Source organism: Quercus robur, chromosome 9, assembly GCF_932294415.1.
Source record: "Quercus robur chromosome 9, dhQueRobu3.1, whole genome shotgun sequence".
NCBI lineage: Eukaryota > Viridiplantae > Streptophyta > Magnoliopsida > Fagales > Fagaceae > Quercus > Quercus robur.
In genome coordinates, this window is record NC_065542.1 from 34,956,236 (window position 1) to 34,977,735 (window position 21,500).

Here is a 21,500-nt window from a genome sequence, read left to right on the forward strand (position 1 = left end):
CTATGTCGGCATACAGGAAGTGAAATCAGACACATGTAGTAACACATACAAACAAACATCCATAGGGTGTCTAAAGAAGATATAAAAGCAACATATATTTATCAATTAAGTACTTGTTACCCTAAGATATTTGTCTTCAAAAGGTGGTTCAGGCGCCATGACCCGAAATATTTCACTAATACAGATGGCCACTAGAAGTCTAACTTCCTTATCTTTATGCTGAAGAAGGCCATGTACAATTGCTTTCCTCAGTGGTTTTGTGGAAACTTCTAGATTGTTAATAGCTTCTAACTTCCTTGCAGCTTCGGACGTTGAAGGCTGTTCAATTTCTGACAAAGCATTTGCAGCTTGCTGCAAAAAACAAATACCAAACAAATAAAGCAAATGATAAAAATATTCTTTTGGCAGAAAACCTTCAGCAATAAAAAATAGTAACCAGTGCACAAAGCTACCATACATACCCACAATTTGGCCATTATGTTGAGAGGAACACATATCAAATTGAAACTACTCACATGTTTAATACACATAAATGACAAACCAAAATATAATTCTGCATCAGCCAGTAGTTATGTTTTTTTTTTTGGATAAGTACATCAGCCAGTAGTTATGTTGCATAAGGTATGTACACTAGACATAGGTTTAGTACACATGGGAATACCAACATGATTAATACAGACCAAAGACAAAGCAAGCCTAAATGGATATCATAATATTCTACTCAATCTCTTGTTTATGTATAATGATTTCCATTTTATGTGTACACTAGCTATGTCTACAATTTAGGGATACAAGCATAGAACCGCGGTCACATTTTCTCGCCACATCGAAGGAGTTTCACATCTGACAGAGACGCAATCAGACTTGGCCAACAAGAATCAACACCAAGAACTACATTTCACAACATATTTATCCTAATCCCAAACCAACCAGAAATTCATCAAGTAAAACTTTCTATTTCTTCACAAAATTAGAGGGCAAAACAAAACCATAAACACTTCACACAACTCCAACATGTAGAATACTGTTTGATTAACACCAGCACGAATTTGCTTTCAAAAGCAAGAAAAAAGTACTTTCAAACAAGGGACCTCAGCATCAGTGGATTGGATAGATCATTTTGGGAATGTTCTCAAAGGGTACTTCCCCGAGTGGTTTCTGATCTTTGCCCATTATTGGTGGTTGCTGGTTGTGCTAATAAAGGTCGAAGTGCTTTTAAGTTTGAGAATATGTGGTTGAAAGAAGTGGGTTTTGTGGAGAGAGTTCGGCAATGGTAGAATGGGTATTGTTTTCTGGGTTCTCCGAGCTTTATTCTGGCTCGAAAATTAAAAGCGCTTAAAGATGACTTTAAAAAGTGGAATAAGGAGGAATTTGGGGACTTGGCCTTTAGGAAGAAAAGCCTTTTATCTAAGTTGTTGGGTTTGGATGCTAAGGAGGACTTGATGGGTCTTTCACAGGAGGAACAAACTCGTTGTATTCAAATTAAAGGTGACATTGCTCATTTGGCCTCATTGGAAGAGATTTCTTGGAGACAAAAGTCTCAGATTTTGTTTGTGAAGGAGGGCGACGATAATACTCGCTTTTTTCACCAGGTAGCAAACTCTCATAGAAGAACTAATCATATTCGAGGGATTGAGGTGGATGGGGTCTTTTATGAGGATGAAGATGTGGTGCGGTTTAAGGTGATTCATTTTTATCAGGACTTGTACACGGAGTTAGAATCTAGGCGTCCTTCTATGGACGGTTTGGAGTTTGCTTGTGTTGACGAGGAGGAGCAGATTGCTCTTGAGAGGGAGTTTTCTAAAGAGGAGGTGGTACAGGTCCTCCAAGAGATGGAGGGTGATAAGGCCTCAGGTCCTGACGGCTTCACTATGGCATTTTTTCAAAAATGCTGGAGTGTAGTGGAAAAGGATGTTATGGCTTTCTTTGATGATTTCCATAGAAGTTCTCAATTTGAACAGTCTTTGAACGCTTCTTTTTTATCTTTGATTCCCAAGAAAAATAATGCTTTGAATATCAGAGACTTTTGGCCTATCAGTTTAGTGGGCAGTGTGTATAAGCTGCTATCTAAGATGTTGGCTAACAGATTGAGGACGGTGTTGGATAATCTCATTTCGGAGTCACAAAATTCTTTTGTTGGTGGTAGACAGATTTTAGATTCAGTGCTTATTGCTAATGAATGCCTAGATAGTAGACTGAAGTGTCAGACTCCGGGGATGGTGTGTAAGTTAGACATTGAGAAAGCTTATGATCATGTAAGTTGGGATACTTTGTTTTATTTGCTGGAGAGGATAGGCTTTGGAGGTAGATAGAGAAGTTGGGTAATGGCTTGTGTCACTACTATTCGTTTCTCGGTGTTGGTTAATGGTTCTCCTGCTAGCTTCTTTGGTAGCTCTAGAGGCCTTAGACAAGATGATCCATTGTCTCCCCTTCTCTTTCTTTTGATCATGGAGGTTTTAAGTCGAATCCTGAAGAAAACTGAGGATGGTGGCCTTATTCAAGGTTTTCATGTGGGACATATTAATTCTACTGGTATTCGAATTTCTCATCTTTTATTTGCTGATGACACCATTCTTTTTTGTGATGCTTCTAGGGAGCAGTTGCTATCCGTTAGGCTGGCTTTGTCTTGCTTTCAAGCTTTTACTAGTTTGAAGGTAAATGTGGGGAAAAGTGAAATTGTCCCTATTGGGGAGATGACCAACATTCACAATCTAGCTAACATTCTCCAATGCAGGGTGGGTAGTTTGCCTATGATTTATTTGGGAATGCCATTGGGTACCTCGTATAAGACAGCCTTTGTTTGGAATTCAATTCTAGAGCGAATGGAGAAGAAGCTGTCAAGTTGGAAGCGGCTTTATTTGTCAAAGGGTGGTAGACTCACTTTGTTGAAAAGTACATTGTCAAGCCTTCCGACTTATTATCTTTCCCTTTTTACTGTTCCTAAAGTGGTGGCAATGAGATTGGAACGTATTCAATGAAATTTTTTGTGGGGTTCTTCAGCTGTGTGCTTCAAATACCCTTTGGTGGCTTGAGAAAAGGTTTGCTTACCTCGTGAGTTGGGAGGGTTGGGAATTCGTAATTTGGTGTCGTTCAATCAGGCTCTTTTAGGGAAATGGTTGTGGAGGTATGGTCATGAAACTTCTCATCTATGGAGGAGGGTCATAGCCATGAAATATGGGGAGGGGAAAGGGGGGTGGAGCACTAGAGTTTGTAGGACTCATGGTTGTGGGTTATGGCGAAGTATTAGTGAAAGGTGGGAAAGTTTCTCTAGGCATATGTCTTTTGTGGTGGGGGATGGTTCTCGTATTCTTTTTTGGCATGATAAGTGGACTGGGGATAATTCTCTCAAATCTCTCTATCCTTTGCTTTTTATGTGTTCAGCCAATAAGGAAGCTTGTATCTCTGAAGTGTTAAGTCCTCCAGTTGGGGATAATGATAGAGTATGGAGCTTAAGATTTTATAGGGAATTTAATGATTGGGAGTTGGCTGCTTCCTATTCCCTTCTTCACTTCATTCAAACTCGTATTCCTAGGGGTGAAGGTAGTGACAGACTTTTTTGGTGTCTTAATGGAAGTGGGAAGTTTGATGTTCAGTCTTTTTATAATAAGATTCGAAATGTAACTCTTCCTACTTTCCCTTGGAAGGGCATTTGGAAAGTAAAAGTTCCTAGAAGGGTGATATTCTTTATGTGGACAGCAGCTCATGGTCAGATCCTTACTTTGGATAATCTCATGCTCCGTGGCCGCATCTTGGCAAATCGTTGTTGTTTGTGTTGTTGTAATGAGGAATCTGTGGATCACTTGCTGATTTCTTGATTTCTTGTCCGGTTGCTCATTCTCTGTGGATGTATATGCTTCAGCTGTATGGGATTGATTGGGTCATGCCAGGCAAGGTAGTCAAAGGCGAAAGGCGACCTTAAGGCGCCAAGGCCTTGTATTGCCCGAGGCGTGAGGCGACAAAAAGGCGCTAGCCCGAGTAAAGCGAGGCGCCAAATTCTTAATATATTTATTATACATATAGAACTTAAATCATATGTACCTAGTGCATTATAATATTATAATGAAGTGTTTTTCAATGTGTAGCATGAAGAAATTAGGTCTATCAAATTATTTCAATATAGGATTAACATGGTTTAGGCTCTATTAGTTAGTTCTAACAATACGTTTTACAATAAGCTTCTATATAACAATAAGTCTTACAAAACAAATTTGTAAATTAATTTAACTAACAATAGGTTTTATAACATGCCTTTTGAAATTAATAGTCTAAAAATAGGTTTCACAACAAACATCTATAAAAAAAAATTTAAAAAAAAAAAAAAAAAAAAAACTTGAGGCTCTCGCCTTAGCGCCTTTTTCATGGCTTAAGGCGCTCGCCTTGCTTGCCTAGGCTCTAAAGGCGAGCGCCTCACTAAAGGCACCTCGCCTTAGAGCCTTTGAGGCGCCTTAGTGGCGCCTCGCCTTGCCCGGGCGCCTAGGCGAGCGCCCGGCTCGCCTTTGACTACACTGATGCCAGGTTCCATTGCAGACTTATTTTTCTGTTGGTATCATTGGCTTGGGAAACATAATTCTAATATTTGGAATCTGGTTCCGGGTTGTTTAATGTGGAATATTTGGTCTGAACAGAATCGGCGTTCTTTTGAGGATACGGGGAAGTCATTGGATCAGTTGTTGGAGTTATGTAGACAGACCCTTTTTGATTGGTCTCGGTGTTGGGGCCTCTCAGATTGTTCTACTATCACGGATTTTCTTTTGTCTCTTAGTATAGCCTAGTGTTTGTTTGCTTATTTTTTTACCTTTTTTTCTTATTGTTCACTATCGTGAACCTTGTGTTTTCTCATGCTTATCTTTTTTCAATAAAACTTTTTTTACCTATCAAAAAAATAATAATACACACAAACCAACCAAAAAGTAAAAGCAAATATCGTCAATTACAGATAGAAACACGATTAATTAAAGGCAAACAAAGTATAGAATACTATTTGATTAAAACCAGCACGAAGTTGCTTTCAAAAGCAAGGAAAAAGTACTTTCAAAAAACAAGAAAATGCCTAAAGAAAAAGATACGCACAAACACAAACAAACCAAAAGGTAAAGCAAATATCGTCACATTACAGATTGAAACACGGTTAATCAAAAGCAAACAAAATATAGAATACCGTTTGATTAAAACCAGCACGAAGTTGCTTTCAAAAGCAAGAAAAAAGTACTTCCAAAAAACAAGAAAATGCCTCAAGAAAAGGATGCGCACAAATGAATCAAAAGGTAAAGCAAATATCGTCAAATTATAGATAGAAACAGGGTTAATCAAGAGCAACCAAAGTACGCATGGTTAAGAACCAAAAAAAATAAAAAATAAATAAAAAATAATGGCTTACTTTGAGCGATTTGAGTAGGGAATCCTTGCCGGAGCGAGTTTGGCGGCCGAGTTGGGTACCGATTTCGGAAACGAGTTGAAACGCGGACTCGGCCATTGAAGCGGTGAAGGTGAAACCCTAGTTCGGTTAGGGAGGAGAAGAGTGAGAGTGAGAGTGAGAGAGAGGGTTTTCGGTTTTGGTGGTTCGCGCTGTTCTCATTCGCATTTGCTCGAATCCGAAAATTGCGCTTTTGTAAGAGAGTAGTGTGGGAGTGTGAGGATTTTTCAATTTTATTCAATTTTGAGCGTGGATGACATGGCAAAACGGGTCAGAAAATTCTGACCCGACCCGATCCGAAAAATATCCGACCCGAACCAATTTTTTGACCCGAAGCAAAAACGGGTTGATCCGTGACCCGACCCGTGTTTTGTGCGGATCGATCCAACCCGACCCGAACCCGAACTATTTTTTTAAAACTTTTTTTTTTGGGTAAAAAAAATAGTGAAATTAAGACAATATTGGTTTAATTGTTTATTGTGAGTTTTAAGGAAACAATTGATACATTTACATAACTGCATTCAAATTAATTGAAAAATAAATGGTTGAGCATTCTGTAATGAGTAAAGATTTTTAGATATCAAATAGCAAAGTACATGTTAAGATAATCTGGTTACAGTAAAGTTAAAAACAAATTTAAAATTGTAGATATGTGTGAGACACATTCACAAGTGTGAAAATAGTAAAGCCAAAGTATCAAATTAGCATAAATTATGAATGCTTAGATCTATTTTTTAACAATTTATGTTCAAAATAAACGGCTTTTCAAAATGAATTATAATATTTTCTAGAGTGTGTGCTGCTTAACAATGATATGATCTTCATAAAAGAGATTAGGTATAAATAAGTAAGCAATCAAACTTTAATGTATATCTCAAATTGAAATAGAGTGTCAATCACAATTGATAATAGATTATAAAATTAATTTTTAAAATTATAACTTTTTTATATGTTTTTATTCTTTATCAAATGAGTTATCCAATAAGTCATTTGTAATTTTTTTTTTTTGGAATGTTGATATTGTGTAAAAATAAAACTTGTATATTTGTTTTACTTATCTTTGTGTTGTTTTGTTTTAGATAGCAATGTTAGGATTTGTATAATTTTAAAATTATTGAATAAATATTAATAAGTTTAACTGAGTTTATTCTTGATATAAGTAGTGAATTCAAAATAATGCATTTTACATCAAGTAATATGTTGCATAACTATCCAAATGACAAATACATATTGTTTTATTTATAAAAAAAATAAAAAATAAAAAATTTCATGTGAAAAATACGGGTCAACCCGACCCAACTCGACCCGACCCGCAACCCGATTGACCCGAACCCGATTTCAACCTGCTTAAAATGACTCGTTTTTGACCCGTGACCCGTTTGACCCGTGACCCGATTGACTCGACCCGAACCCGACCCGACTCGACCGTTTTGCCATGTATATGGATGATCCCGCCTGGCCGAGCGTGAAAACGACACGCCTGATGCAGTAGATCCAACAGCAAAAAATTAAGAACGTAATGCAAATGCAATACTCCCATCGTGCTGGTGATATCGATGGCTCCAGTTTTGCCAAGTACCGATACCATGAGACTTTTTGACAGGAAGGGGTCGCTTAGTAACGTTCTTCTGTTTGTCGGTACGTGTGAGGACTAGCTATTGAAATTTATTTTTTTGTCAAAAATATCCCTAAATTAACCAATAACTTAAAAATGAATTTAAAATAGAAAATTGAAAAAAGAAAGTTAATTATTGCTTTTTTTACCGTCAAAAATACCCTTACCTAAAACTTAAAAATGGGGTTAAAATAATAAATTCTTACTTCTAGGTTGAAATACCTTACTACTTCTAATAAACCTTTACTCTTATATTAATTTAAATTCTTATTTTTACTCTCTAACTACCTACAAAATATGATCACTCTTTTGTTAGTTTTAAAACTCCTTCAATCTACAAAACTCATCTCACGTTTTTTTTTTTTTTTTTTTTTTTTTTTTTTTTTTTTTTTTTGTGATTGGAAAAAGTAAAAATTTCAAATTATAATAAATGCAAATTATTATTATTATTTTTTTACTTCATCACGATGTAAAGTAATCTTTGTCCAAAAAATAGAAGTGCCTCTGGGCTAGTATTTTTTAAAAATACATGTGAGTAAAAAAGTGTATGTAAATACATATAATGTTGTTTAAATACTAAAAACTGTTACTCAAAATACCTTACCAAACAGTCTCTAAATTTTAAAAATTCAAAATCGTTTCCAACTTTTGAAATTTTAAAACAAAACAAAATAGTGAAATCCAGGCCTCCATGCATCAACTTTTCTTTTTCTTTTTTATTCTATATTCACTTCTTGAATTTGAATATAGAGAAAAATATAAATAATTTTCACATTAATTTTTCTCACTCACACACATCACATCACTCAAACAAAAGTAACTTATTGTTTTCGCAATATTTATAAATATGCCACTGTATTAATATTCACAGAAAAAGAAAAACTGAAAAAGTTGTATTCATTTTCTATATTCAAATCCACTTTTTTTGAAAACTAAAAATAAGTATTGAGTACAAAAACACAACCAACCCAATTTTTTGGTGGTGAGTCCCACAAAAAACTGAAAATGAATTAATTAGAGAACTAAATGAATGAAAAAAAAAAAAAAAAAAAATCCTCAAATTTTCTTGAATTTTATTAGCAACCAAACACAAAACCTAGCCAAGTGATTTTAAAAAGTTAAAAATTGAATAGCTTTTGCTAGATAGGTTTCTCGTGATTTCACAAATGGCGAAGAGATATTTGGATTTAAGGATAGCTCTCAAGTTTGAATGGACTCTCTTGAGCGAGAGAATGGGTCTATGCAAAACTATGAGAGAGTGAGAGAGAGAGAGAGAGAGAGAGAGAGAGAGGTCTATGTCTTGTTAAAATATAATTCCACTTAACCTAATTTGAAAATCCTTCAAATTTTCTTGAAATACTTTGATAGAGAGAGTGGGTCTGTGTTTCAAATTTTTAAGTTCTTAAGTGTGGGTATGTGTTTCAACTCCACTGCCTTATTCCTACTTCATATAGAGTGGGCTTGTGTTTCAAATTTAAACTTTAAAGTTTAAAGCTCAAGCACATTGTTTAGGAGATGCTTTTGTGAAAGCTAATCTACGATTTTTTTTAAAACATGTTTGATAATGTTTGAGAATTTTCTTTGTGGCATTTCATTGCATAATTTGGATCTGTATTTGGTAGCGTTTGGATAGTTGGTGTTGGTGGAGAGTGGCAGTGGTTCTGGCAGTAGTGGTTGTGGTTATGGTGGTTGTCAGGTTTTGTATTTTTCTAAATTGTAGTGTTTGGTTGCTAAGAACATTCAAGAAAAGTTTTTTTTTTTTTAATTTAAAAAAAAATTAATTCATCATTTCAAACTTTTCATTTTATGAGGTGCATTTTTTTTTTAATTTAAAATTTGTTGATGTGGCTTTTTTTGTAGCAATCAAATATTTTATTATTATTATTATATTAGCCTGTTGACACCTCATTTTGCAACCCGCATTTAACCTCACATGGAGGGTAACAGGGTAATTTCATGTTGGAAATAGGCATCTTAATTGTGACCATTAGATCCTTAATTTCATTTAATCAAAATAATCTTAATATTGTAATGATCAAATCGACTGGTCATAAACCCTAATCAAACCATCAGATCAGATAGCCAAACAATAATTATTCAATAAGTAATTTGTACAATTATCTTCTAATTAGGGTAAATTTGGAACTAATTAAGTCTGAAATGAGAGTGATTGGAGCCTATTAATGTTAATTGGAAACTAATTTGGATCTTATTAATGTTCATTGTACTGAAATTATTTTATAACAAATAACTTCTGCTCACCGTTTCATTGATATCTATCAGAATATTTGAATCTGTGAATAAGGTTAATTTTTCTTGAAACTAGACATCCAAGGCTTCAATTTGAGTACAAGAACGAGACCATTCCAATCAAAATTAAGTAAGATATGATTTTTTGAAGTTTGCTCTACAGGCTATTACAGTAGATATGGGAAAACCAAATTTTACTTGCTTCTCACTCCCACCAATCTTTACATTTAATGCACTAGATTTCCCCAAATGCTAAAATAAGGTTTAGGTTCATGATTCATTGTTAAACCTCATTAAATGACCTTCCGTTTATATTTTCTCCACCACTACTATATAAACTCTCATTCTCCTTCATTCCAAGACACACAAAAAAGACGCATCTCTTCTCCTCTCTTGAGTTCTAGTGAAGTTGAGTAGTCTTGTCATATGTTAATCTTCCTATAACTCAAGGTATTGAGTGAGACTCACTCTCTCTCTTCTAACTCTTCTTTTCTTCCACCCTTAGGAACTCCACCAAAAGTCTCCTCCTCCACCATATGGATCTTGCACGAAGGTATAATCCATTTCCCTAGCTAGTTTTTTTATGTTACCATGATGAGAATTTAAGATTAAAGCATGATAGTAATTATTTAAGTTCCCTTGAATATGTTTGAATGTTCTTAAATGTTCTTATATGTTATTCACATATTCTTGGTTGTTTATCACATGTTCATGCATAACACTAGTTTTGATCTTAAATCCACATCAAAATATGAAAAAGATGTTTGTTTTATAATTCTTTCAAATTTTTGAATCTAGGATATCACCATCCACATACATTTACTATAATTTATTTTTCAATCAAAGTGCAATACTTAATAAATTGAATTAGGATTTATCACATGAATACACATTAAATTCAATATACAAATTGATTGACATATTGGATAATATGATATGAATGTTGGCCACCATAGTTTAGAAAACCGATTTCACTAGGTAAGATGGGTGTCTAACACCTTCCCACCTAATAACATAACCTCCGAGCTTAAATTAAAGGTTAGTAGATCAAATGTTTATCTTTATAATTTTCAATTTCTAGATTGTAACTAAGAAATAAAGTTATGTATTTTACCTTAGATTGTATCTAAGACCAAAGTCATATAATTTCCTATGATCAATGTAAATTCAATTTCAAATTAATAAAATGAATAATTTTTTAATTTTAGTTTTTTTATGTTTTTCCAATAATTAAATAAATGGCGACTCCATTGTAAAACCCTTAATCTAAAGGGAAAAATATAATCAGTCAAACCTCCATTTTGAGAGACAATAACATGACTCCACCCATTCATGTGGGTTTGGCCCAACATTCAAAAATGGGACAAGGGCGTGGTCCCTCACATAGCAATGCACATACCAACAATGCAAATCGTTTGCCATATAAGCATTTTCCATTAGTGGGTTAATGGTAGGGGCTAAATTCACTGCAAGTTGAAAATAACAACAATCAAATTGACCACTACTAAAATGTAGGAACCAAATTGACTATGATCACAAAATGTAAGGACCAAAATGGTATTTTTGCATTTTTTTAAGACTTGACCTCCGCCTTTCTTTTATTTAGTTCATTTCTTTTATTTATTCAGTGGGTGATGCGTCAATTTTTCATTAAAACAACAAAAAGAAATTTCAATTAAAAAATTACTGATGTAATCAATTTCTTTACATTCCGATTGGAAAGGCTAGAAAATATTGTACATGTAAACAAATCGGAATGGTAACCCCTCTTATTCCAACTCGGAAAAAATTTTGGGTCATTCTCGCTCATTTTGGGTTATTTCAGTAAATACTGGCCTGGAATTAAAGATTTAGCCGGAATGGAATTTGGACTGGAAAACTAAAGTCTTAACCAAATAAAAATAGAGGAAGAAAGAAATGAAGTGAACAAACATACCTTACAACAAAAGCAAAAGCAAAACAAAAAAACCAAGGTAACAAACTTGAGTGAGAAGTGGAGAAGTCAAATAAGATGAGGCACTGGTAGTCTACTGTCATTGAGTTAAATAATAGTAGTTTGGATTAATATTTATTATTTAGTTATTATAATACGCATACAAATGGAAAAACAAAGAGGAAGACAACATAAAATGATAAAGATGAGAAGAAAAAATATTAAGAAGAGTGAAAATTGAGGAGCGTGACTAGACGTACATGGATGAGAAAATACAAGAGAAAAAAAAATGAAAAGAGAGTGAAATAGTTGGTGAGGAAAAAGGAGTAATAAAAAAAAATATTGAAAATATTAACTAGTTGGGTAGTGTGCAAGCCGACTTTCTAAGTTCCGTACTTTCATTTTGCTTTTTTTTTTTTTCATTAAAAGAATTAATTAGTATACTTTTAATAAAATAATAGTAGTTTATGTGAATAATCATATTAGTTCTAAGATAACAAGTTTTATAACTGTTGGATTTTTTTTGGGGTAAATAATAGGATATGAAATTATATATATATATATGATGAGGATGAGCACTAAGTAAGTAAGTATTATTCATCCTTGTGTTGTCATCCACAACACAAAAGAAACTACACCATCTCATCCAGGAATAAGAACTCATCCATAGACAACCAAGTCATATGATAAAGGGAACCTTCCATAGATTAATATATCTATAGATGAGTTGTGCATGGACGAGTAAATCATACTTGGTGAGTTTTGAAGAAAATCCCCCATTAGATTCATATGAGCAAAATACAACACGTTGCATAATACGTGGAAGAAATTCCATATATGACGCCCCATGTAGCCCATTTTTCTGTCAACTACCAACATTACCCATGATGATAATGGATCCAAACAAGTAGACTCACGTCTAACTCTCTATAAACGAAGCAAATTCCACTCACCCAAGGTAAGTTCTAACCATTCACTATTTTCTTTCCTTGTGTCACACCAGTCACCTTTGACAATCCTTTCTTTCTTTTCAGGATTCACGGCCATTGCCGTAGCCCGAAATATTTTAGTCTACTAATTTTCGTGCTTCATCAGTTGGCACCATCTATGAGAACAATAGGAAGTTTCTATCAACTTTTCTATTTTCCAAGATAAAAAGGCTGCATGGTTCAGACGAGGTCAATGGCTAGTGTCTAGGACACCAGGAGAGTGGAAACGTTTCTAGCCATCCAAATCACGCACCACCACCCCCCATGATTATCAAGCAATAGTTACAATTCATGGAAGCAGCGATGGCAGAACTAACGTAATAGAACCAAGAGTTAACTAGAGAAGTTAACAGGCAACGTCAACAGCATGGACCTAAAACTCAAGATGTGATGGTGTTGAGAACAATGCTGAAATGGACTAGTCTAGGGGTACCGTCACTCATAGGGTACCACATTTGGAGAGAAAGATGGACCAGATAAAGAGAGCTATGGAAGAAATGAAGGATTCCATGAGAAGAATGAACCACGTGGATGACCTCGTCCATAGAAGCATTCCTCGTCCAACCTGTTGAATATAAAGTAAGGAGAAAATGAAAGTTTACGCACTTTCATTAGTCGTTTTAACAGAGAAGCCTTGTTGGTGGACGAGATGGATGACAAGATCCTTTTAGCAGCCTTCTACAATGGAGTCAATTCAGACTTGTTCATTCATAAGTTGTACGACCAAGAGCCACAGATGATGGTTGAGTAGATACATTCAACCCAAAGTTTCATGAACGCTGAAGATGCCATCATTGCCAAGAAGAAAAAGAAAGGGGAAAAAAAATTAGAAAATAGGTATATGCACCATTCAGAACAGGGTCCTCGTCTAAAGAAAGCCAAAGTTGGAGAAAAAAGAGATCGCAATGGCAAGAAGGCAAGACTGTCTTCAGGACAATACTCTAACTGCACTCCTCTAAACACATCACTTGATCAAGTGTTGATGCAAATAAAAGATGATCCATATTTGAAGTGGCCAGAAAGAATGAAGGGAGATCCTAACAAGCGAAATAAAAACAAGTATTGTTACTTTCATCGCGACCACGAGCATGATACAGTGTTATGACTTGAAGCAGCAAATTGAAGTTCTTATCAGAAAAGGAAAATTGAAAAATTTCCTTAGACGAGAGACAACCAATGAAGGGCAAGGCAAAGGAACCAGTACGTCCATCGTTTGGAGAAATAAAGATTATTGTAAGGGGCATGTCAACATGAAGCTCGTCCAGAGCCAGGAAAACTTATCTACGGGAAATTCAGAATGTTCAAATATCTGGAACTGTCAAGGATGATTAGAGAAGATGAGCCAGCCATTGTTCTTACAAACGAGGATGCCAAATGGTTGCATCATCCTCATGACAATGTGATTGTCATCACTTCGGTGATTGCAAATTATACGACCAGAAGTGTGTTAATAGATAATGGGAGTTCAGCAAACATCCTTTATTATCCAGCCTTTCAACAAATGAGGATTAACAATGAGCTACTTTGTCCAGTGAATGTACCATTGATTAGGTTTTGAGGAATAAAGGTTCTGCCAATAGGTACAATCTCCCTACTGATGGTAGTTAGCTCTTAGCCATGACAAATCAATAAAGAAGTAAATTTCCTTGTAGTGGATTGTTCATCTTCATATAATGCCATCATTGGACGACCAACTCTGAATAGTTAAAGGGCCGCAACATCCACTTACCACTTGTCTGTTAAGTTTCCAACAGAGTATGGCATCAGAAAAGTGTAAGGAGATCAATTAGCCACTAGAGAATGTTATTTAGCAATGCTTGCTATGGATGAGCAAATGCAGACGATGAACATTGAAGAAATGAGAGTGTTAGCTGAACTGGTTGAAGTGTTAGAAGATGTACCGCTAAACAAGTCCAACTCGGAAAAGTTTACCAGGATTGGAACAAGTATGGAGGAAAAGACGAAGCAAGATTTTGTTAAATTCCTTAGACGAAGCATAGATGTTTTCACTTGGAGCCATGAAAACATGCTTGGGATTGATTCGAGTGTGATCACCCATCATCTAAATGTATCCATGTCTGACAAGCCTTTTCGTCAAAAAAAGATAGTGTTTGCTCCAGAACGAGACAATGCCATCAAAGAAGAAGTTCACAAGTTAATCACCGCGAAATTCATTCATAAAGTCTACTACCCTAACTGGCTAGCTAATGTAGTGATGGTTAAGAAGGCTAATGGCAAATGGAGGATGTGTGTAGATTTCACAGATTTAAACAATGCATGTCCCAAAGATAGTTATCTTCTTCCACGTATTGATCAATTAGTGGATTCAACAGCTAGACACCAACTGTTGAGTTTTATGGATGCATTTTCAGGATACAACCAGATCAAGATGGATGAGGCAGATTAGGAGAAAACATCCTTCATAACAAGCCAATGTTTGTTTTGTTATAAAGTTATGACGTTCAGGTTGAAAAATGCAGGAACCACTTACCAGAGGTTAGTCAACCACATGTTTCATTCACAAATTGGGCGAAACGTTGAAGTATATGTGGACGACATGTTAATGAAGAGTGCAAAAGAAATGCAGCATTTGAACAACCTTCAAGAAAACTTTAATACACTTAGGCGGTATAAGATGAAGCCGAACCCGAGTAAATGTGCTTTTGGAGTTGCATTAGGGAAATTCCTTGGTTTTATGGTTTCATAAAGAGGGATTAGGCAAACCCTGATAAGATCCAAGAAATCCTGAACATGGAGCCTCCAAAGAATATTAAAGACGTCCAGAGTCTCACTGGACGAGTGGTAGCCTTTAACAGGTTTGTTTTAAAAGACACTGACAAGTGTTTGTCATTTTTTAGAGTATTAAGGAAGGCACTTGAGTGGACGAACAAGTGTTAACAAGCATTTGAAGACTTGAAGACTTATCTCACTTTAACATTGCTGTTAAGCTTGTCCAAACTAGGAGAAGAGTTGTATCTCTACTTAGTAGTGTCTCCACATATAGTAAGCTCAGCCTTAATTAGGGAAAAGGGAAAGATACAGAAGCCCGTCTACTACACTAGCAAAGCAGTGAGAGGAGTTGAAGGATGATATCCACCAATGGAGAAGTTAGCATTTTCTTTGGTGATAGGAGCAAGAAAGCTTAGACCATATTTTCAAGCTCATGTAATCAACGTTCTGACAAATCACCTGTTGAAGAAAGTTATGAATAAGTTGGAAGCCGTCGGACGATTAATCCAGTGGGTAGTGGAACTTAGTGAGTTTGACGTGCGGTAAAAGCCAAGAGAAGTAATAAAAGCACAAGTCCTTGCAGACTTCATTGCTGAGTTTACTCATGCTAATAACCAGCAAAATGGAGACTAGGGGGCAAAATAATGGATCGTCCATGTTGATGGGTCGTCCACACAGCATGCAGGAGGAATTGGGATCATTTTACAAACAACAGAAGGAGACCATTTGGAGTAAGTCGTCCATCTACAGTTCCAAACAACCAATAATGAAGTTGAGTACGAAGCCTTACTTCAAGGCTTGGAATTGGCCAAATCACTCAGGGCGGAATCCATCCTCGTCCAAGGAGATTTACAGTTAGTGATGGGTCAAGTGAATGGGATGTGTGAAGCCAGAGAAAAACGAATGAAGAGGTACTTAGAAAAAGTTAAGCAATGTATCAAAGGCTTTACAACAGCCCAATTTCAACAAGTACCAAGGGAGGAGAACATAGAAGCTGATGTCTTAGCCAAGACGACATCCTCGGACGAGACGATCGATGAACAAGTTAAAGTCCAGTATGTTCCAAGCATAGACATTATGGAAGTGAATCAGATAGATGGAGCTATCAACTGGACCACCCCAATTGTGTCTTATCTCAAAGACGGAGTACTCCCTGATGACACAGAAGAAGTAAGGAAGCTGAGGATAAAAGCTATGAAGTTTGTCCTCATGGATGAGATGTTGTATAAAAGGGGTTTTCCTCAGCCATAGTTAAGGTGTTTGACTCCAGACGAGTCCTTTTATGTCTTGAGGGACGTCTATGAAGGAACCTGTGAAAACCATTTGGGAGCCAGATTACTAGTCCAGAAGATAGTCCGTGCAGGGTATTACTGACCGACCATGCAAGTAGATGTCAAAGCTTATGTTAAAGTGTGTGATAAATGTCAACACTACAGCAACATCCCTAGACGACCATCAGAATATCTTACCCCAATAGTGGCCCCTTGGCCTTTTGCCCAGTGGGGACTTGACATCCTTGGTCCTTTTCCCATGGGGACAAGACAAATGAAATTCTTAATAGTAGGGAGTGATTATTTCACCAAATGGGTGGAAGCGGAGCCCTTGGCGAAAATCATTCAGCAAAATGTTATAAGTTTCGTCTGAAAGAATATCATTTGCCGCTTTGGAATCTCGAGGGTACTCGTCTTAAACAATGGACGACAATTTGACAACACACCTTTCAGGGAATTCTATGAGCAGTTAGGAATCGGGAATTACTACTCTTTACCCGCTACCCGCAGGCCAACGAACAAGTTGAAGTTGCAAACCGATCCTTGCTGAAAATCATCAAGACTCAGCTTAACGGGGTAAAGGGGATATGACCAAATGAATTACCCAGTGTCCTTTGGACATATAGGATGACAGTAAAGACTTCTATTGGAGAGACTCCCTTTATGCTAGCATATGAAAGTGACGCGGTGATACTGGCGGAGGTTGGACTAACTAGCCATAGAGTAGCCCATTACAAGGAGGAGGAAAATGAAAAATAGCTCCGTCTAAACCTTGATCTCATTGACAAGATAAGGATGGACGCAAAACAAAGCATGCTAAAAGAATCTACTGACTAAGTATCACAATGTGTTGGTGAAGCTAAGATACTTCAACATTGGAGATCTCGACCTAAAAAAAATATCCTTAGCCATTAAGGACCCTACTCATGGAAAACTGGGACCTAACTGGGAAAGACCGTATAGAGTTATCAATTCCAAAAGGCGAGGATCATACTACTTGGAAGTCTTGGATGGACGGAAGTTGGAACACCCATGGAATATGGAGCATCTGAGGAAGTACTACTAGTAAAAGCAACTTGTCAGGAAGGTCAGCATGGACGAGATTAAGAAGTTTGTTTATATTATGTTTCAATATTTATGTTTTAGAATAGTGTGTTATGTTTTTAAGTATTTGAATTCCCTAAAAAGCACTAGCTACTAGCATGTGCTATGGACAATGTCATAAACTGTCCCTTTGTACATAAAGTAATTTAAATTCCCTAAAAAAGGACTAAGTATTAGTATGGACGAGATATTTGGACTATGCTATATACTATGTCCTTAGTATCCATGGACGATGCTATGTACAGATGTTGTACATCCATGGACGATGTTGTGTACAGATATTGTATATAAAACAGCTTAAATTTCTAATTTGAGTGTTTATAATTCTGAAAAATCAACATCTGAGTAAAATGATGGATGACTAAAATCTCTGGACGTAGAGAATGTCTTGTCATGAGCTATCCTTAAAAACAAGAGGAAGCAAATTTTCATAAAAGGCAATGAAAAGGGGAAGAACAAATTCCCCAACGAAACTCGTCCAAAAAGGATCAGAGACAAAAGAAAAACATGCATGCGACATTCCATGGACGACATGTCCAACCAATTATATGATCCTAACTATGGACGAGAACAACTAAGTAGAATTCCAAAGTTTGAGGACGAGGAAATATATAAATATTCTCCAAAACAAGGTCCTAAACATAGATGGAAAATACTTGGAATTAAAATCAACAATGTCAATATGAATAAAAATATTCATAAATAAAAAAGGGTGGACAATCATCATCCAAAAACCCTTATACAAAGTTAAGCCTAAAAAGGCAATTGTATCAAAGCCTGTCTTAAAACACAGACGAGACGAATGTACTTGAACAAATTCAAAAGATCCAAAACAATGGATCATATAAAACACACACACACACACACACACACACACACACTATTATAAGATAAAAAACTTCAACATCCATTTACTGAGGAGGATTTTCTCCGGAGGTAGGGTCATCTTTAGCAAGCTGAGTTATGGCATCGTCTTCAACATTAACGTCCTCAGAACTCGTTTGGAGGAGAAAGCTTGCAGCACTAATATTAAGCTTGATAGGGCTGAAGTCAACATTAGGGAAGTGTTCCATGGCGTCCATACAGAAGTCCTCAAAACCAGCAGCATAGTTCTTGTCCAAAAGGTCAGTGAACTCACTGGACGCTCTAAAATCCTTAACAGCATCTCCCTAGGCCTTTTCAAGAAGGATGCGAAGCTCATTGTACCTCTTTTGAAGATGGTCAAGATGGGTGTCCTTCTCGACGACATCCGCCTTAAGCTCCTCGACGAGGTTCTTCAACTCCTTGACCTCGTCCATGGCCTTAACTACTATCTTAGCTCTACCCCTACAATTTTCCTGCACCTCACAAACTCTTGCCTCCAGCCTAACCCTTTCATGGTCCATGTCAGTAGCCTGCTTGGACGCTGCCATGAACTTTGACATGACCTGTATATACAATTGGTTGAAAATGATGATTAGACAAGGTATGTAAAATGTGACAAGACGAAACAAAAGTAAAATAATAAAAACATACCTTGAAGAGATTATGAACAGCGAAGTGTTCAAATTCCTTCAAGGACATGTCATAACACACAACAATGTCCTCGTCAGTCACAGCCTGTTGAAACCTTTTCTAGGCAAAATCTTCATTCTCAAGAAGGTTCATAGGAACTCTCCTTGAGGGTTGAAATGAGGTGGTTAATGCAGGTTTGGACGGAGTGACTTTAGCTGGGACAGACGAATCCAAGTCATGTATTTGGATGGACGGCTGTCGGGAAGCAGGAGGGATAGCAGGACCTGGCTTGACGACCTCAAACTTGGACGACCCATGCTTCACCTTCTTATGACCTTGACAACTAGGAAGGTCTCCCAAGTCAATCGTCTTGGACAAGGTCTTTCTCTTGTCTCTAACAGCAGGACGAGGCTGAGATTGGGCCTCTGGCACGATCTTCTCATCCACTAAACCCTTTCCTTTATTTTCTTTCACGGTTGCTATCCTTGTAAAGAAAAATGTTAGGGCTTGGTTAAAATAAATAATAAAAGGAAATTTTCTAAGTAAAAACTTACGCCTACGAGTGGTAAGCTCGTGGGCTAAAGTTGGTTTAGGCCCAAGTCCCTAAGTGGCAAGACGTTGGAGAGTGACTAGGGAATGGAAGCTTCTGTCAGTGAACAAACGAGCCTGTTGGACACGCTCAAGATAAAAACCTGTTCAAAGAGGGTCGTCTAACAACTAAAAAAAAAGAGAAAAAGAAGTTAGACGAGTACAAAAAAGATAGAAAATATTAAGTAGAAAAGAAGCATACTTTCTGGATGAAGGTTCCCTATTTCTCCAGTATAGGGGGCGAATGGATCCCTACCTACCTCAATAGGGTTTCCAACCCAAAAACTAGAGATGAAGAAGAACTCCGTCTTCCAGTTTCTATTAGACGTAAGAAGAGACTTTATCAATCTACAATCTGTACCCCTGGTCGAGAACTAATAAAAGCCTAGGGACTGACTAATTTTTGAGGGTTTGTAACAATAAAAGAACTCGTCCACAATGAGAGGAGGATTCTTTTAAAACGCCTCCCTCTACAAAATTTGCATAGAGACAATCAGCCTCCATGCATTGGGGTCAAGTTTACATACTCTTAAACCTATCCTAGTAAGTAACTCTCTAGAAAAAGCATTAAGAGGCAACCTAAGTCCCCCTAAGAGATATGCCTTATAAATACCTATTCCAAAATGAGGGTCACACAAGGGAGTCAATATCGTACCGGAGGCCGTTTTAGTTTAGCTAAAGAAATGAAATATTTCGGTACCGGTTAATACCGGTGCACCGTTTCGGGATTATTGCTAAATACATATATTCTCTTAAAAATATAAAATGATTTAAAGTCTGACCAATAATAATAATTCCTTTAAATATTAATAATTATGGTTGTAGTATAAATTTTTATTTTAAGAAGAGTTGTAGTTTAATAATAGTACTTAGTACATGTGCTTACTAAATGCAGTAATGAAAAAACAAAAGAAGTAAAAATCAATGTGCAAAAGTTAAAACTAGGACTCGTGGGTGCTTGGAGATAAGTTTGAAAAATTTGAAAACTTTTGACTCATTTAATTACTTCAGTATATTCATGTGGGAGTGGGACTCTAGCATACAAAACAAGATATACCAATAGGCGTTCAAAACTTGAAAAACCAAAGAACAGAGAAGTTGAAAAGTTGAAGAAAAACAGAGAATGGAGAAGTGAAGAGGCGAGGAAGAAGAAGCTGAAGTAGGTGGGGAGACTATGATTGACAAAATGGAAGTGGCTGGAGACATAGGAGTGACCGGCGACGAGGTGGTGAATGGCTGTGACAACAAAAACTAATGATTTTTGGGTTTTTTTTTTTTTTTTTTTTTTTTGGTATCGGCTCGGTTTAGATTTATCGGCTGAAACATATAATTTTCGCCAGTAAGGCCGAAACAGTTCAGTATGGGCCGGTACTCGGAGCGGTAGGAATCAAGGGGGGTTTTGGTATTGGTCAGTTCACCGGTATGAAAAAAACTGACCGTATCGATTGGTATGGTACGGTATTAACTTCCTTGGGATCACAACACCACTCGCCATAGACAGCTAACCTAGGGTTAAGATTGTCTGGAATTTGGTACCAACTTTTAAGGGAGGTAAGTCTTTTTTCATCTGTCTTAGAAGGGACACCAACAACATAATTATAGACAGTTTCAACCTCGTCTAGAGTGGTGGACGAAGGAACGCTGGTGGAGGTACCAGCATGCAATCCTGAAGCAGCCGTTGTCCTAAGCTCTTCCTGAAGAACCTCCAATGGAACCCCAGGAACTCCAGACGTGTATTGCTTGTCTGTAGTGTTCCCTCCACTGCTACTACTATCACTACTTCTACTGCCGCTATTACTATTGGAACCATTGTCACTAGTACTATCATGGTACTCATCTATCTCCCTATTGTCACTGTTGCTAGACGAGGATACTATGATTTTAGACATTTTGAAAAACTAAAAGAAAACCTAAAGATGAGATGGAGAAGATACCTGGCTCTAAATGAAGAAGGCCTAAGGATGCGAGAAGACTTCTAGACGAGGCACTGGACGACAAATGTTAGAGAAGAAAATATTAGAAATGTGAAGGGATAGGAGAGGAATTCTACTATTTATAGGCAATGAAGCTTGGAATAGGAAACGGCGCGACCAACCAGGAGAAGCCATGTGGC

The 21,500-nt window shown here is 36.7% G+C and overlaps 1 protein-coding gene across 14 annotated transcripts in view; it reads right to left on the minus strand.

Annotated features, from left to right (window-relative positions):
* The window catches only part of LOC126698218 (sister chromatid cohesion protein PDS5 homolog B), a 33,982-nt gene extending 28,334 nt beyond the window's left edge, over positions 1-5,648 (minus strand). For 6 of the 14 annotated variants that reach the window (XR_007646414.1, XR_007646412.1, XR_007646413.1 and 3 more), the window contains exons 1-2: positions 5,378-5,648; positions 121-351 (exon numbers count right to left, since the gene is read on the minus strand). Coding sequence is in view for 8 of the 14 variants with exons in the window: in XM_050395302.1 (XP_050251259.1) it covers positions 121-351; positions 5,378-5,473 (327 nt within the window). In the remaining 6 variants the exon portion in view is untranslated. The remainder of the gene's footprint in view (positions 1-120; positions 352-5,377) is intronic. The other 8 variants (XM_050395300.1, XM_050395303.1, XM_050395301.1 and 5 more) reach the window with 3 other exon arrangements.
* Positions 5,649-21,500: the final 15,852 nt, after the last annotated feature.